General features: G+C 47.9%; 1 protein-coding gene across 3 annotated transcripts in view; it reads right to left on the bottom strand.

Annotated features, from left to right (window-relative positions):
• Positions 1–1,159: 1,159 nt before the first annotated feature.
• The window catches only part of HSF2BP (heat shock transcription factor 2 binding protein), a 102,809-nt gene continuing 86,757 nt past the window's right edge, over positions 1,160–17,211 (bottom strand). For 2 of the 3 annotated variants that reach the window (XM_047718987.1, XM_047719026.1), the window contains exon 8: positions 1,160–1,894. In XM_047718987.1, the coding sequence (XP_047574943.1) occupies positions 1,686–1,894 (209 nt within the window). In that variant the 3' untranslated portion in view covers positions 1,160–1,685. The remainder of the gene's footprint in view (positions 1,895–17,211) is intronic. The other variant, XR_007125294.1, reaches the window with a different exon arrangement.

Here is a 17,211-nt window from a genome sequence, read left to right as displayed (position 1 = left end):
TGATTTTAAATTTACAAGAAACCCTAAACACTGCCAAGCACATGCTTTTTTGGTCATAATTTGTCAGAACTCAAGTGTCTCCTTGACCTTCATGTGAAAAACAGAAATATTAGAAAGGCTAAGCCATTCCTTAAAACTGGCCGTAAGTACTTTTCCAGAGATACATGCTCAAAACATATGCCATCGTTTTTCCCTGGAGTTTCCATGAAGATCTTGCTATCTCTACTGCGCTTCATAATTAGCAGGAGGAGAAGTACCCTCCTTTATCACATCCATCTACTAATTAGCCAAACTACACAAAACTTGGGCTTTGGCCCAGTTCCGCGTCCCTCTGCGCTGCAATCCCATCTTTGGCAGGAAAAGACCCTGCATTCTAGAGGCAGCGTGAGCGAATTACATGGGTTTATTCCCATTACCTTAACAAACACACAAACAGAAAATTCCACGCTAGAAAGAGTCTAGCGTCCTCAGTTTTACCCGCCAGCGGTCAGACCTCCCAAGCCAGCGCACACAGATGGACCAAATTCTGCACCCACGGGTCTCAAGCCACCTCCCGCACGGCTTTCCGGCTCCGCCGACCTGACAGCGTTCGCCGTTCTGTCGGCCCCCGAGACTGCCCGCGCTGTCCTCCCCACCCCTGGCTAGAAAGATGAAGCTCTCGGGGCGCGCCACACAGCAGACGCAGCTTACAGATGTGGACGAGACCCCCAGCACCTGGCTGCAGCACGTTCCTTCACCCCGAGAGGTACCCCGAGCCCGAGCGCCCACAGCATCTCTAGGAGGGAAGCAGCCCAAGAAAGGAGTGAACGAGCTCCCTGATGTGACTCTCTGGGGTGACCCGGACGGAACGTCCCCTCTCACGCGCCCGCTTCTGTTGCTCTGCCAGCGGCCCAGGCACAGCTGAGAAGGATCTGCGAGCTGTGGGCACCCTGGGACACTCCGGCAGACGTCATCTGAAGAACTCACCCAGCGGTCCGGGCGCTCGTCGGGGAGGCCCCTGTTCCTGATCTCTCCTGTATGGAAAGTGGGACTTCCGAGTGTACAAATGCCCAGAACAGCGTAAGGACAGTGCTTCCCACCGACCAAGTATCTGCATCTTAGTAAGCGACTTCCTGATAGCGAGCGTAGTGTTTCAGAACACAGGAGTCGTGCACACCAGTGACTCTTCTGGCTTTCTTTATTCAAAAGTAAAACAGGCACAAAAAAACAACTGAAACGTCCAATGTCACCTGAACTAGCAAGTTCACCGAAAGGCTTAAAGGTGAACTTGCATTTTAGGGAATCAATTATCACTACTAGAGAGAGAATGAACTGTTTTTCAAAACATGTATCTCAGGAAAATGCTGACCAGCGGGACACGTGGCTATCTCATCCCCTTCGTGCCCGGGAACCCAGCGGTCTCGGGAAGTCCCCTGAGCACCGGGAGCTGCTCTAAGACGGCCCTCCTCCGGGTCCTGGACATGGGCCTCACCGGAAGGATGGATCTTCTGCAGGCCGCCCCCTGGCCGGGTCAAGCAGCCGCCCACGGGCACTCTCGCTTGCAGGAGGAAGTGGTGTGGATACATACGCATTCACGTCCCTCTCAAGTCACTCACATTCTACCGTCTATAACACATGACGCACGGTGACTGTTTCGGAACACAAAGTGGGGGCCTGGGGGAGGGGAAGGGACACACCGAGCGCCCCTACTGGTCACGCTCCAGGGCGTGGAGGTCCTCCAGGAGCTCCTGGGCCACGGTTTGCAGGTGCGGGTTGCGGCTCTTGGCCATGGCCACGATGCGCTGCAGAGGCAGGGAGCTCCGGAACTCGGAGGCCGACTTGGAGAAGACTTCCGGCTCCAGGACCACAGACTGGACGAGTCGCAGCACGTGGAGACACACCTCTGTGTCCGGGTCTGGGGGAGAGAGGGAACGCTTCTGGTTAGAATGAGACTCTGCAGGAACCGGTGAAGTCTATCCCTCAGGAGCTCTCAGCCTTTCGGAACGACAGGTCTGATGGCTCGGTGACCACCAGCTGACTGAGACACTGTCACTTCTTGAGGTTAAAGGCTTAGTGCCTAAGAGTGACACAACAGAACTCAATGACCATCGATTTAGTGACGTCCATCCTCAAATACCACTCACACTCGGATAGTCTGAAGACGCGGAACTAAAAATAAGAGCGCCTTCGTGCTGCCCGCGTTTGCGCCCACGGGAGACTGTGTAAGAGGTACTGCCCCGTCTGTACTCGGAGCACATCGGTCCCCCTGAGCCCCGCACAGGCACGGCAGCTCCCTGGGGCCCCCGGGGCCCCAGAGTCATGGGCAGCAGGACGCACAGTGCCGCCCTGTTCCCGAAGAAGGCTCTCTCGAGTCCGGGAAGCTAGTGGTGGGCACGCGCCGCAGCATCGCCGCAGCATGGCTGGATGCGAACAGCCCGGCGCGGAGCCACAGCCGTAACCAGGAGGCTCCGGCTGTCCTGCTCCTTGTGCCTGCCGACCGGGAAGCCTCAGTGTGCCGTCCGTCCACTCTCGGCCGGATGTCGTGATGGGAACCAGGCTCAAAATCAATCCCTCTTTCTTAGCGCTACGCTTAACTCTTTGAACAAGTGAGTGGATCACAAGAGCAGACTCGGGAAGTCCGTGGTGAGAGCTGCCGAGTGTGGATGCTGCCACAGACCCCGCGCTGAGCCGGGCCTCCAGGGCCCAGTGAAGATGGCAGCGCTCCACCCAGGACGGAGGGCAGGACGTCCTGGGGCTGGACCATTTGAGTCCTCCTACTCTGGGGGAGGACATGGCAACTTCTCCCAGTATGGGCCGGCCAGAGACCCACGGCAGAGTGTGGCTGCCACAGGGAGGAGGGCAGGATCGCTGGGAAGGCCTCAGCACCCAGAGGCAGATGGACAGGTGTTGACCCAAAACAACAAAGAACTTCCCTTGTCCCCCAGCATCAGCACAGCAAACTCCCAGCAGCCAGTAACAGCCATCTACAGCCAGGAAAGGAGCGAGAGGAAGGAAGGTGACCCCTGAACACAGGCGCAAAGGGAGGGTCAGCCGCACAGGGGGGAGCAGGGTGCCGAGGAAGACATTTGGGCAGCCCAGCTCTCGCCTCATACTGCGGGAGGAAGAGAGGAGACCTGGAAGCCCATGGTGCACAGAAGGCGAGAACAAAACCCACACCCATCTCACCGCACACCGACAGCCCTGCAAGAGAGGATGCACGGCCCTGTCCATGGCCATGCTGACCTCACCCCTGCTGCAGACAGGCCGGCTCACTACGACCTGGAGACCAAATGCCGCCCATGAGCCATTTCTGTACAGGCTGTGAGTGAAGAGTGATTTTTACATTTTAAAGGGACACTTTTTTATTTTTTTTTTTAAAGATTTTATTTATTTATTTGACAGACAGAGATCACAAGTAGAGAGGCAGGCAGAGAGAGAGAGAGAGAGAGGGAAGCAGGCTCCCTGCTGAGCAGAGAGCCCGATGCGGGACTCGATCCCAGGACCCTGAGATCATGACCTGAGCCGAAGGCAGCGGCTTAACCCACTGAGCCACCCAGGCGCCCAGGGACACTTTTTTAAAAGGGGGGGGAGAATGTGCAGCAGAGACCACATATGGCCTGAAAGATATTTACTATTCAGCCCGTTACAGAAAAAGTCCGCTCTTTTGCTCTGCACACAATGTCCAACATCCAATCAGAAATTACGACAAACAAGGGAAACAAAAGGCCCACGGTGGAGTGACGAAGTAATCCATAGGGCCAGACCCAGATATGACCCAGCTAGAAAACGAATCTGAACCAAACAGGATTCATAGACGGGGAACACCGATGTACATTCCTAGAGTGCATCTGATTGTAATGTAGACCCTAGGGCAAGTCATAAAAAAAGTGTTTAAAGCATAAATGATAAGCCAACAGTACCATAAAATAGAATATTAAAATAATCTAACAGCGAACAAAAAAAAGAGGAAAAAAGAAACTAGAGATACTTTTCTATTTTTCTCTATACATTAAATGCAAATAGTATCGACACACCGAGGACACTGAAAAGAAATAAAAATTTAAAAAACATCGATTAGAAGCCAGAGGATGCATAACACAGCAAGACTTCGCTATACATTGCTCACAGGACACTCAAGATAAATACAAAGACAGAGGTTAAAAGTAAAAACAAATATTTAAAATACGCCTACAGAGCCTATATTACTACCAAACAAAGTAGACTTCAGAACAGGAAACATTACCAGGACCGCGGAGTAACACTGCCTAACCACAGAGCGGTCACCCACCAAGAAGGCAGAAGAGTCTCGGTCGCGTGTGGACGCACCGAATGACAGAGCTTCAAAAGACACAGCAAGATAGGATAGAACGCTACGGGCAAATCGATTCTCAGAGCTGAACACTGAATGTTCTTTCCATTACTGATTTTAAAAAGTAAGGAAAAGAAAATCAGTAAAAACACAGAAGCCCTGAACAATTGAGTGGAGCAAGGTCAGCCCGCGATGACCAACTGTATCCACGTATCAGTAACAATACTTTGGAAACGGAATTGTTTTAAAAGACTATCATTCACAATAGCACCAAAAACAAAATACATTTAGGTACAGATCTCACAAAATGTGTGCAAGATCTGTATGCTAAAAACCATAAAACACCGATGTAAGAAATTAATGAGGATGTAAGTAAACGGAGAGAGAGAAGTGCTTATGGACCAGAGGACCTGATACTGTTATGTCAACTCGCCCAGTGATCCACACCCAGGCACTCCCAGCCAGAGTCCCAGTAAGCTTGTTTGTAGAATCAACAAACTAATTCTCAATTTTCTTTGGAAAAGTAAAGGAATTAAGACAGCCAAAACAGTTTAGAAAAACAGTGAAAGACTCAGAGTACTTGATTTCAAGACTTAAGAGTTATCAAGACAGAGTGATACTGGTGAAGGGACAACCACAGAGATACATGAAACAGGATTAGCCTCGGGGGCTCATTGGTTGGGCGACAGCCTTCAGCTGAGGTCATGATCTTGGAGTCCCAGGATCAAGTCCCACATCGGGCTTCCTGCTTGGTGGGGCGTCTGCTGCTCCCTCTGACCTCTCCCCTCTCATGCCCTCTCTCTCAAATAAATAAAATTTAAAAAAAAAAAAAAGGAAAGAAAGAAACAGGATTAGAAAACACTGGAACACACCACAGTTTTGTAAAATCTCAACAAACATATAAACATATAAATGGCATTTTATATTCTTTTTAAGAAATGCATTTTAATTTTTTTAAAAAATAGCCTTTTCAGGTTACCTGTCTTGGTTCCGTTAGAAGAGAGTAGGAATTTTGATCTTGCGGTTGTGAGTTCAAGCCCCATGCTGGATGTAGAGATTACTTAAATTAATTAATTTAAAAGGAGGGGCACCTACATGGCTCAGTGGGTTAAAGCCTCTGCCTCTGGCTCAGGTCATGATCTCGGGGTCCTGGGATCAAGCCCCACATCAGGGTCTCTGCTCAGCAGGGAGCCTGCTTTGCCCTCTCTCTGCCTGCCTCTCTGCCTACTTGTAATCTCTCTCTCAAATGAATAAATAAAATCTTTAAAAAAAAAAAAGGATTCCTCAAGTAACTCATGGCTGTCTTAATGTAGATATTTCATCAAAGACTAAATACAACCTTATCTTGACAAATAGCCAGACCTTCACGTACTAGTACTCCCTACTTTCAGCAAACAGAAATTCCTTAGAAATGTACATTATCTCTACCCCTGCCCCTCCCTCCACAAACTTAAAAGTATGTATAATCACATGCTCCTCACCAAACCCAGTGCAACTCTTCTAGTCTATGGACCTGTGCTATAATTAAAGCACCTTTCGCACCATAAAAAATTAATTAATTTGAAAAATAATAGCCTTTTCAACAATCAGTGCTGGAAAAAATTGAACACTCATACGTAAAAACAGAGAACTTGAATACATCCCTTGCCTCACATACAAAACTTACCTGAAAATTAATAATAGACTTAAATGTAAAACCTAAAACACCAAGAACTTCTGAAGAAAACAAGAGAAAATCTTTGTAATCTTGAGTTTGGTAAGAATTTCTCAGATATAAAACCAAAAGCACAATCCATAGAAGAAAAAAATGAGTAAGCGCTATCAAAAACATCTGCTCTTCCAAAGATATAGTTAGGAAATGAAAAGATGAACCAGTAGGCCAGAAGAAAATACTTGTAAAACATGTATCTGATTTATTAAAAAAAAAAAAAAACAACGGAATACAGAGTATAAACTCAAAAATACTCAATAATTACTAATAATAAAACAAACCACCCAATAAGAATTGTCAAAATATTGAAAAAGACACATCTTTTCACGTGCTCACTTCCCATTCATGTATCTACTTTGGTTAAACGTATTTTCAAATATTTTACTCACAGTGTCTTTACTCATTGTTGCGAAAATCTGGAAATAACCCAAACATCTTTCAACTGATGAATAGATAAAAAGAGACCACGGCATCTCCGTAGGGTAAAAATGTAAATAGCAATAAAATAAATTAGCAACTGATACACACAAAACATGATAAATCTCGAATTATGCCGAGGAACAAGCTGGACTTTAAGATCTGCACTGGTGACTGCAGACATACGCCTCTGCAGATGTCAAAGCCGCAGGAAGAGAGAAGAGGCCTGCAGTTGCCAAGGCCTGGCAGCGGGAGGGGACGATCCCACCGTGGCACAGGACGACTGCGGAGATGAAACCGTCCTGGGCATTAACTACGGTTTACACGGATGTGACGCGTATGTCGCAAGTCTTGGAACTCCGTACTGGTTAAGTGGATTTCGCCCCACATGAAATTGTAACTCAGTGACACTGACCTTTAAAAAAGGGGAAAAAATTACATCTCTGGACCCTCTTCCTTACTCCCTTCCCCTAAGCCATTGCTTTTTCCCTCAAGGACTGGTTATCTATCTATCTATCTATATATATATATTTTAAAGATTTTATTTATTTACTTGACAGAGACAGATCACAAGTAGGCAGAGAGCCAGGCAGAGAGAGGGGAGGAAGCAGGTTCCCCGCTGAGTAGAGAGCCCGATGCCGGGCTCGATCCCAGGACCCTGGGATCATGACCTGAGCTGAAGGCAGAGGCTTAACCCACTGAGCCACCCAGGTGCCCCTGGTTATCTATTTTCTAAACAATCTGGGGCAGGGACCTCAGGCATAAGTGAAGAAGGATGCTCTCTCTGGAGAACACATGAAGTATGCAAAAATGTACCCATAAATTTGAAGACACCCCGTCCTCCCTACTGTGTTTCCAGAGTCCGTAGGCCTCTGCCCTGCAGACAGGAGACTACATGAGTCCTCTGCGGCCAAGCTGAGAAAGCGTGAATGGTGCCGGCCCGTGGGTTCCCGGGGAGCGGCTGCGCCGGCTCTCACCACAGTCCAGCTACCCACTGCACACAAGCGGGGCATCCGGCAGCAGAAACCGCTCCCACCGTCCCCTCTAGCGGAGGTGACGCACGTGCTGCGCGCGTTTCAGGTGTACCGTGCCGCGATCCAGCACTCCTACGCGTTACTCGTCACCACACGCACACTCTGGAATCCCCACCGCCCATCTCACCCGTCCCGCCGCCTACCTCCCCTCTGCTGACCGTCAGTTTGTTCAGGGAAGGGTCTGTTTCTTGGTCTGCCTCTTTTTTATCCGTTACTCATGTGTCTCGTTTCTGTTTCTTGAATTCCGCACGAGGGAAATCCTACAGCGTTTGTCTTTCTGACTCCTTTTGCTTAGCATTGTACTCTGTAACTCCATCCACATCATTGGAAATGGCAAGATTTCATTCTTTTTGGTGGCTGAGTGATATTCCATTTTATATACATGTATATATATGTGTGTGTATGTATACGTGTCACACACACACACACACACACACACACACACACACACGTTTATCCGTTCATCAGTCACTGGACGCATGGGCTGCTTCCCCAGTTTGGCCACTGTAAATAATAGTGCTTCTCACATAGGGGTGTCCGTATCCCTTTGAATTAGTGCTCTTATGTTTTGGGGTAAATATCCAGTACTGCAAATACTGGGTCATAGGGTCGCTCCGTTTTTAGCCTTTTGGGGACACTCTGTACTGTTTTCCAGAGCGGCCGCGCTAGCTTGCATTCCCAGCAGCGGTGCACGGGGCTCCCCTTTCTCCGCATCCTCGCCAACACCTGTCGTTTCTCGTGTTGTTGATTTTCATCCTGACGGGTGTGAGGTGGGATCTCACTGTGGTTTGGATCTCCATTTCTCTGCTGATGAGTGATGTTAAGCATCTTTTCATTTGTCTTTTAGCCATTTCAATGTCTTCTTTGGAGAACTGCCCGTTCAGGTCTTCCGGCCATTTTTTAAATTGGATTATCTGGGGTTCCTGTGTTGGGTTGTATCAAGTCTTTATGTATTTTGCATACTAACCCTCCGTTGGATAGGTCATTTGCAAACGTCTTCTCCCATTCTGTAAGTTGTTTTTCAGTTTCATTGATGTTTCCTTGGCTGTGCAGAAATTTTTTTTTTCTTGAAGAAGTCCCGATAATTTATTTTTGTTTTTATTTCCCTTGCTTCAGGAGATGGATCTAGAAAAATGTTGCTATGGCTGATGTTAGAGAAAGTACTGCATGTGTTCTCCTCTAGGATTTCTGTTTTCAGGTCTCACATTTAGGTCTTTAATATATTTTGAATTTATTTTTGTGTGTGGTATAAGAAAGTGATCTAGTTTCATTCTTCTGCGTGTAGCTGTCCACTTTTCCCAACACCATTTGTTGAAGAAATTGTCTTTTTCCTATTGCATATTCTTTCCTCCTTCGTCAAAGATTAATTGACCATATAATTATGGGTTTAGTTCTGTTCCATTGGTCTGTGTGTCTCTTTTTGTACCAGTACCATACTATTTTGATTATTACAACTCTGTAATATAAATTGAAGTCTGGGATTGTGAAACCTCCAGTTTTGTTTTGCTTTTTCATTTTCTGGGTTGCTTTGGCTATTCGGGGTCTTTCATGGTTCCATACAAATTTAAGAACTGTTTATTCTCATTCTGTGAAACATGCATTCTGATAGGGATTGCATTAGATCCGCAGATTCGTTGGGTATATGGGCATTTTAACAGTATCTGTTCTTCTGATCCGTGAATATGGAATGTCTTCCCATTCCTTTGCATCACCTTCAATTTCTCTCATCCATGCTTTATAGTTTTCAGAGTGTGGATCGTTCACCTCCTTGGTTAGCTTTATTCCTAGGTATTTTATTGTTTTTGGTACAGCTGTAAATGGGATTGTTTTCTTAATTTCACTTTCTGCTGCTTGGTTATTAGTGTATACAAATGCAACATGTTTCTCTTTGCTGATTTTTGTATCCTGTGACTTTATTGAATTCATGTATCGGGTCCAATAGTGTTTTTAGTAGAGTCTTTGGGGTTCTTTATATAGCGTATTGTGTCATCTGCAAATAGCGAACGTCTTCCCTCTTCCTTACCAATTTGCATGATTTTATTTCTTTGTGTTGTCTGATTGCCGTAGCTAGGACTTTCAGCACTACGCTGAATAAAAGTGATGAGAGTAGACATCCTTGTCTTGACCTTGACCTCAGGGGAAAAGCTCCCAGTCTTTCCCATTATGATGTTCGCTGTGGGTTCTTTATATCTGGCCTTTATTATGTTGAAGTAAGTTCTCACTAGACCTACTTTGTTGAGGGTTTTTTATCACGAATGGGTGTTGTACTACGAATCTCACCCTTAAACATGAGAAGACAATGCATATCACCAGATCTCTGAGAAAAAGATGGTCATCATTTTCAACAGAAACAAAAGGAGGGAAAAGAAAAGAGTGCGCAACAAGAAGAAAATTTTTAAAAAATATTAATACCTTCCTCAATGAGATAGAAGTTATATCATCCATTATTCAAGAATGAGATGTTACATTTTTTAATTCCAAAAAAAAGGCAGCTAGAAATTAAATGCATGATAGTAGAGATGAAGCTCTCCATAGGAAGGATGGAAAATAAAGTTGCAGAAATCTCTTAAAAGTGGTGCTAACTACTGGGTATTTACCCCAAAGATACAGAGGTAGTGAAAAGAAGGGCCATCTGTACCCCAATGTTCATAGCAGCAAAGGCCACGGTCGCCAAACTGTGGAAAGAACCCAGATGCCCTTCAACGGACGAATGGATAAGGAAGATGTGGTCCATATATACTATGGAGTATTATGCCTCCATCAGAAAGGATGAATACCCAAAGTTTGTAGCAACATGGACGGGACTAGAGGAGATTATGCCAAGTGAAGTAAATCAAGCAGAGAGAGTCAACTATCATATGGTCTCGCTTACTTGTGGAACATAAGGAATAACACAGAGGACATTAGGAGATGGAGAGGAGAAGTGAGTTGGGGGAAATCGGAGGGGGAGATGAACCATGAGAGACTGTGGACTCTGAGAAACAAACTGAGGGTTTTGGAGGGGAGGAGGTGGGGGTTGGGGGAGCCTGGTGGTGGGTATTAAGGAGGGCACGTACTGCATGGAGCATTGGGTGTGGTGCATAAACAATGAATTCTAGAACACTGAAAAGAAATTTAAAAAATAAAAAGTTTTTTAGAAGTGGTACTAAAAAAAATACAAAGAGATGGAGAACAGAAGAAAAAGAGGACTAGACTAGGAGCCTAAACATTCAGACCACAGATAGTCCAAAAAGAGAAAACGGAGTCAACAAAGAGTAATGACTCAATAATTCAAAATAATTGAAAAAAGATTACTAGAACTAAAAGACCTAAGTTTCCAAACTGAAAGGGGCCCCTTTAGTTTCTACCAACATTAATAAAATATACATGCAATACCCCAGTCAAATCAGCATAAAATTTCAGCTCAAAAAATGAAACACAAGATTCTATATGCTTCTAGAGGAAAAAACAGGTCAGATACAAAGAGTGAGGAGTCAAAACTGCTCAACACTGGACACTAGAAGATACAGTAATAGTCTTCAAAATTCGGAAATAAAAAAATAATTCTAACCTGAGATTCTATACCCAGCCAAACTATGACTACTTTAGGTGAGGGTAAAATAAACATTATCCTGGGGCGCCTGGGTGGCTCAGTGGGTTAAGCCTCTGCCTTTGGCTCAGGTCATGATCCCAGAGTCCTGGGATCGAGCCCCACATCGGGCTCTCTGCTCAGCAGGGAGCCTGCTTCCTCCTCTCTCTCTCTGCCTGCCTCTCTGCCTACTTGTGATCTGTCAAATAAGTAAATAAAATCTTAAAAAAATAATAAATAAACATTATCCAAACACATATTATCTCAGAAGCTTTGTCTCCCACACACCCATTCTCTGGAGACCTGGCAGGACATGCTCTGCCTAACAAGGAAGTACACCAAGAGAGAGGACGGCACGGGTACACAGAATCAGGAAGGCAAACACACATGAAGGAGAGAATCCAGTTGGGAGGGAACACAGACGAAGAGAAAGGTAATCACTTTATGTACTCTACAGGAGGAAAATAACACAGAACTTAGGTCTGTTCAGGCCACAGATTAGCAAATTCTGAGCTTTTACTACTCACTTTATCTTTTAAAATAATCATGGGAGACTTATTACTTGAGACAGAAAACATTCCTAAGATGTCTCAGTTACGAGTTGGGAGATGAGTGAATCAACCAGAGTGAGAGAAGGCATTCACCTGACTCCAACACAAAAACAATGTAGATATGAAGATAATCGGACGAGAGTTTTTAAGCAGCCAATATAAAAGTTATTCAATGAACTATTGTAACCTGCTGGAAGCAAATGAAAAAAAAAATCTCAGCAAAGAAATCAAAGATATAAAGAAGAACAAAGGGGAAACATTAGAACTGAAAAATACAATAAGTGAAATTAAAAACTTGATAGAGAAAGAGGAAGGGACAGAGGAAAGATCAGTGAACTGGAAGATAGCACCATAGAAATTACCCAACCTGAATAACAGAGAGAAAAAAGAGAAAAAAACCACAGAGCCCCCGGGGTCCAGTGGGACCATAAAGAAGATCTAACATTCGTCTCATCGCAGGGCTGGAAAGCATCTAAGAAACAAGAGCTGAGTCTTACCCTGTTCGGCAGAACACAGACCTACCGATCTAAAAAGCTGAGCAAACTCAAATTGGGATGGACCTCAAGAAATCTACGTATTGCGTGAAGCACGGGGTGTGGTGCATAAACAATGACTCTGGGAACACTGAACAAAACAATAAAATCACACACACACACAAAAAAGAAATCTATGCCAAGACACATCATAGCCAAACTTCTGAAAACTGAAAACAAAGGAAATAAATCTTGAAAGCTGCAAGAGAGAACTGAGACGTTGCCTATGGGAGGAAAAACAATCCAATGATACTGGATCCCTCACCAGGAACTACAGGCGCCAGAACAAAGTGACACAACACTTCCTACATGTCAGAAAAAAAGAATCATCAACCCAGAATCCTATACCCAGTGAAAATGTCCTTCAGAAATGAAGAGGAACTCCAGACATCCTCAGATGAAAGAAAACTTAGACACTCTGTCACCAGCAGACTACTCTCATAGCAAGGCTGCACCACACAAAACGCGTCCGGGACCATTCGCCGCAGCCCCGCTCAGTGACATCCCTGCTGAAACCGCAGCTTAGCTGCAGGGTCCCTTCCATTCGGTCAAGTGGCCTGAAGGGACCGGGAACTGACAGCAGGCGCTCAAGCACACAGGTGCCCTAGAAAACAGCCCAGCGAGTCACAAGCAAACGCAGTTCCCGGCAGGACTTCTCCCGCAGCCCTGAGGACCAACCCCACCCACCTCACAGCACCTTCCCCTGACGTGCGTCTTCGATGGAGCCCCATGGGCCTTCCCAGAGCCCCACTCTTCTGTCCAGCCCTCACCCAGGAGCCCAGAGCACTCACCCACAGACCCTGATAAAGGCACCCAGCCCATGTCCTGCTGCCCTGTGTCTGCACTCTGTCCTCCCTCCCCATGTGGCCCTCCCAGGCCCCTCCAGGACCTCTTTCCCAATCCCTCTGGTGGCCTGTTGTTGAGCTACCGCTGGCCATCTGGGCAGCTTCGCTGCACCTCACCAGTGGCAACTTCACAAGTCGCAACACAGCCCCAGGATGGGGGTCCCCCAAGTGCCTATCATGTGACAAGTGGACAAACAGCATGTGGTGTATCCACGCAGGAAAACATTATTTGGCAGCAGCAGGACGGACTGACACACAGTACAGCACAGACGACCCGTGAAAACACGCTCAATGAAAGAACTCACAAATGACATAATTCCAGCTTTGTGAATGGCCCAGATTAAAGGACATGCATGGACAGAGAAAGCAGATTCGCAGTTTGCAGGGGCTGGGGGAAGAGAACGGGAGCGGCTGCTAATGGGCTGGTGATTTCTACCAGTAGTGATGAAAATACTCTAAAATTAGGAAGACCGTGTCACGCTTGCACAACTGTTAACGTACTAAAATGACGGAATCGTACACTGTACATGGTTGAATTTCATTGTTTGTGAGTTCTACCTGTTTTCAGAGAAAGATTAGTAGGAAAATTGTCAAGATTCTGATGAAAGCTACAGACGAGGCTCTAGTAGGGCACCGACGTGGCTCTCCTGTGTCAGTAACTCGTCTGTGGCTCCAGAAGGCGCTAACATCAGGGAAGCAGGGTATCACTGAATTACTTTTCTCCCGTGGCTGATGTGCCATTTTTCTCACACAGCTTTCAGTAGTTTTTTCTTTCTTTGTACGATCTTCTAGGCACCACTTCTGCAAACTTTCGCTAAGTCTGAGGGAATGAACTGGAGAGAGAACAGCTCAGGACATTCCCTGAACAGGAGAGAAGTGATAAAAGAAACAATCTTGGAACACCAAGAAAAAGCAAAGAATGAGAAGAATAAAAATAAGGACACGTACAATAAGCTCTGCTTCTTAATTACTACAGAGTGTAAAAATATGTGGAAAAAACCCTCCATTTTTCTTGGATGGTCTTATCAAAATGGAGTTAAATTTTGCATCAACTGCACAGATCTTACCTGCACAACTCAGAAAGTTTTGACACGTGTACACACCTGTCTGAACCGTAATCCTGATGGGATATGCAACACTTCTGTCACCACAAAGCTCCCTCATGCCCCTTCCCTTCCAGTCAATCCCTGTCCTTTCACAACCGACGTCCTGATTCCTATGGACACAGAGTCACTCTGCCTCTTCTTGAAAATCAGACAAGTGAGCCCACGCTATTTTCCTAAGCATTATCTCGTTATTAACGCTCTGGCGACTTGAAACAAATGAAGTAACAGTCTGCTTGGCTTTTTTCTACATTTCTAGCCGTTTAGTCCCCTCCTGACATTCTGGGGATGTTTTCTTCTCACGAAGTCCTGCTGAGCACTGAGAGGGACAGGAAATCACTGCACCATACCGTGTTTCCTCCAAAACAGTACACAGATCTCTGTAAACGTTTCTACATTGCGGAGTGCGCAGGATGTGGGAGAGAGAAGTGGGCTAGGAGAGCCACCGGCAAATTCGAAGTCAGCCGCAACTTCCCTGGGTGACACCCTTCACAGTTCTGAGCTCTCCCGTCACTGGTGTCTGTCACAGACACCTCTGAGAAGCACTCAGCTCACACGGCCGCATCTGTCCCCAGCAGCAGCATCTGGAAGGAGCGTGCGTGCAGGCAGGCTTAACGAACGCGTCACGCCCATAACCGGCTTGGCTCAGCAAGGTACGCCAACCCCATGGGCCGGCTGCTGGGCCGGAGGACTGACTGCTGGCCACAGGCTCCGTGGCAGGCAACTTCCCTATTATTATCTGCAGGGATTTGGGGGAAAATTCAAACTGGAAGGCCAGGAGGTGACCAGATTTCAATAAAAGGATAAAGAATTCTTAAATTGCGTTTCTTTGGACACAGACCCTGAAGCTGGTACGTGCTGACCCAGGTTCCTTAGAAAGGAGCCCTGAGACAGGCACACCTGCCCGACAGGAAGGAAGGAAGCTCGAAGAACTCCCCTGCCCACCTCTCCCCTCACTATCCCTTCCCTTTCTCCACACACATCCATCATCACCGTCACGCTAGCTCCATGCGTCCCAAACTGGGCCCCCCGGACCCTGGTTCCCCAGACGATGACGGGTGTTTCCATCTTCCCCACACCCACCCCACAGGGCAGGAGAAGGAAGGACGTGGTGAAACAGCAGAGCCCGGGAATCAGGCCACGGCTAAATGAGGACTAGAGGACAAGGACATGTCACCGAGAGACCCACACACCCTATGTCAGATCTTGTCCCAGACACTGACTCCCAGTGCCACACTTCCCAAGCGCAGGCACTCACGCGGACACAAGGAAAACCCACCAGACCGAGCCCGATGGATTTCCTGGTGGCTGAACTGGCTCCTTAAAGCACGGCTCACACACACATGCTCACGCTCACACACACACGCTCACACACACACACGCTCACAATGCTCACACACGTTCCTGACACACACGCTCACACACACGCTCCCAACACACATGCTCCCAACACAGAAATGCTCACACACACGCTCACACACATGTTCCTGACACACACGCTCACGCTCACACACATGCTCTCACACGCTCCCAACGCTCACACACACTCACACACACACTCACACACATGTTCCTGACCCACATGCTCACACACATGCTCCCAACACTTGCTCACACACACACGCTCACACATGCCCACACACACATCTACCGACACACACTGACACACATATGCTCGCTCAGACACACGCTCATATACACGCTGACACTCACGCTCACACACACACGCGCTCCCATACACGTTCAGAGGGTCCTTCTGTCCACGGTCAGGCCTGAAATGAAAACACACACAGCTCCCTTCCTTGACTGACCTGGTGACTGCCCTTGTCTTTGCAAATTCCTACACTGAACGCGTAGACGAGAACGTGAGGCGAGCTGGCAGCTCCTCCAGGACAGAGGGCAGCAGCCTACAGAGGGGACACACGTCATCCAGAGCCACTCGCCAGCACCATCTCAGCAAAATTACTGAAACAAAGGCTTGCTAGGCGTTGGTTGTTAAATCGCCCACATCGTTACCGTCAGGACCAAACGAGGAGACGTATCAAAGCGTCTTCCGACACGCTCGGCCCGGGGCTGGCATTCCACAAACAGCAGCTTCCACACCACAGGGAGCAAACCTCAGCCCACTCTCCACTGGCGACCCGTGCTTGCCACGCGGCCTTTGGGGTCCTTCCAGCAAAGCAGGACACTCCGAGCCTGGGGCTCTTGCCCTGCCGGTCCCTCTGGAGAGAACACGCTTTCCCGCCTATCCCAAGGGCCCAACGATGACATCTCAGGTTACGGACGCCGCCACGGGCCGTCACGCATAAACGCACATGCACGTTACTCCCGAAACACCACTGAAGATGTCTCTGGAGTTACTCTTCTGTGCTGTGGAGGAGGAAAAATCCATTAAAGTAAAACCAACATCCGTGTTCACAGACCAGCCAAGCCTGATTCTGTCCTTCCCCAACCAGGACACATTACTGCGCCTCAAGCATTAAGACAGACACGTTCCCGATGTCTAACACTGCCTCGGGAGGCCTCCACGAGCGGCACGGTCTGATAAACGGCACTTCCCCAGGAAGCCGGCGCGCTTCCGCGGGGAGCGTCCAACCCGGCCGAGCACCTCGTCGGCCGTCTGCGAGCGGCCCCTCGGCCAGCAGCGGAGCTCCTCTGCCGCCGGGGCCGCTCGAGGTAAGCCCCACATCAGCCCCGCCTTCTCTCAAGGAACGGACGAAAGACGGAACCAACCCAACAAGGCAGCACGTCTGGGCAATGTAGCGATCACACGAGCGTGGGAAAGGGAGGGAGCCCGCGTCAAGCCGCCTGCAGTAAAGGACACGGACTGACCAAACCCACGAACTTCAAGGCGACGACAAAAGGTCTGACGACAGAATCCTGCCAAATGACAAGAACGATTAAAATATTCTTTTATTCTTAACTTCTCCTCACAAAAACCACAGTCTGCTAAATGAAACTTCTCCGGACGGAAGCACATGGTCACCCCGCCAACAGCGGGCGCCGGCGGCCGCCTGTGCCGCGCTCCAGGAAGGGCTCCGCGGCCTGCAGCGTCCGCCAGGGCTCAGCGTGGGAAGCAGAAACAGCCGGGGTGGGGGGCTTCCGGCACTTCCGGTGGCAGGAGGAGCCCTTCCAGCTGAGTCCCTGCCCTGCCACCAGAG

Source organism: Lutra lutra, chromosome 1, assembly GCF_902655055.1.
Source record: "Lutra lutra chromosome 1, mLutLut1.2, whole genome shotgun sequence".
Taxonomy (NCBI): Eukaryota; Metazoa; Chordata; class Mammalia; order Carnivora; family Mustelidae; genus Lutra; species Lutra lutra.
This window is presented reverse-complemented; position numbering and strand designations above follow the sequence as displayed.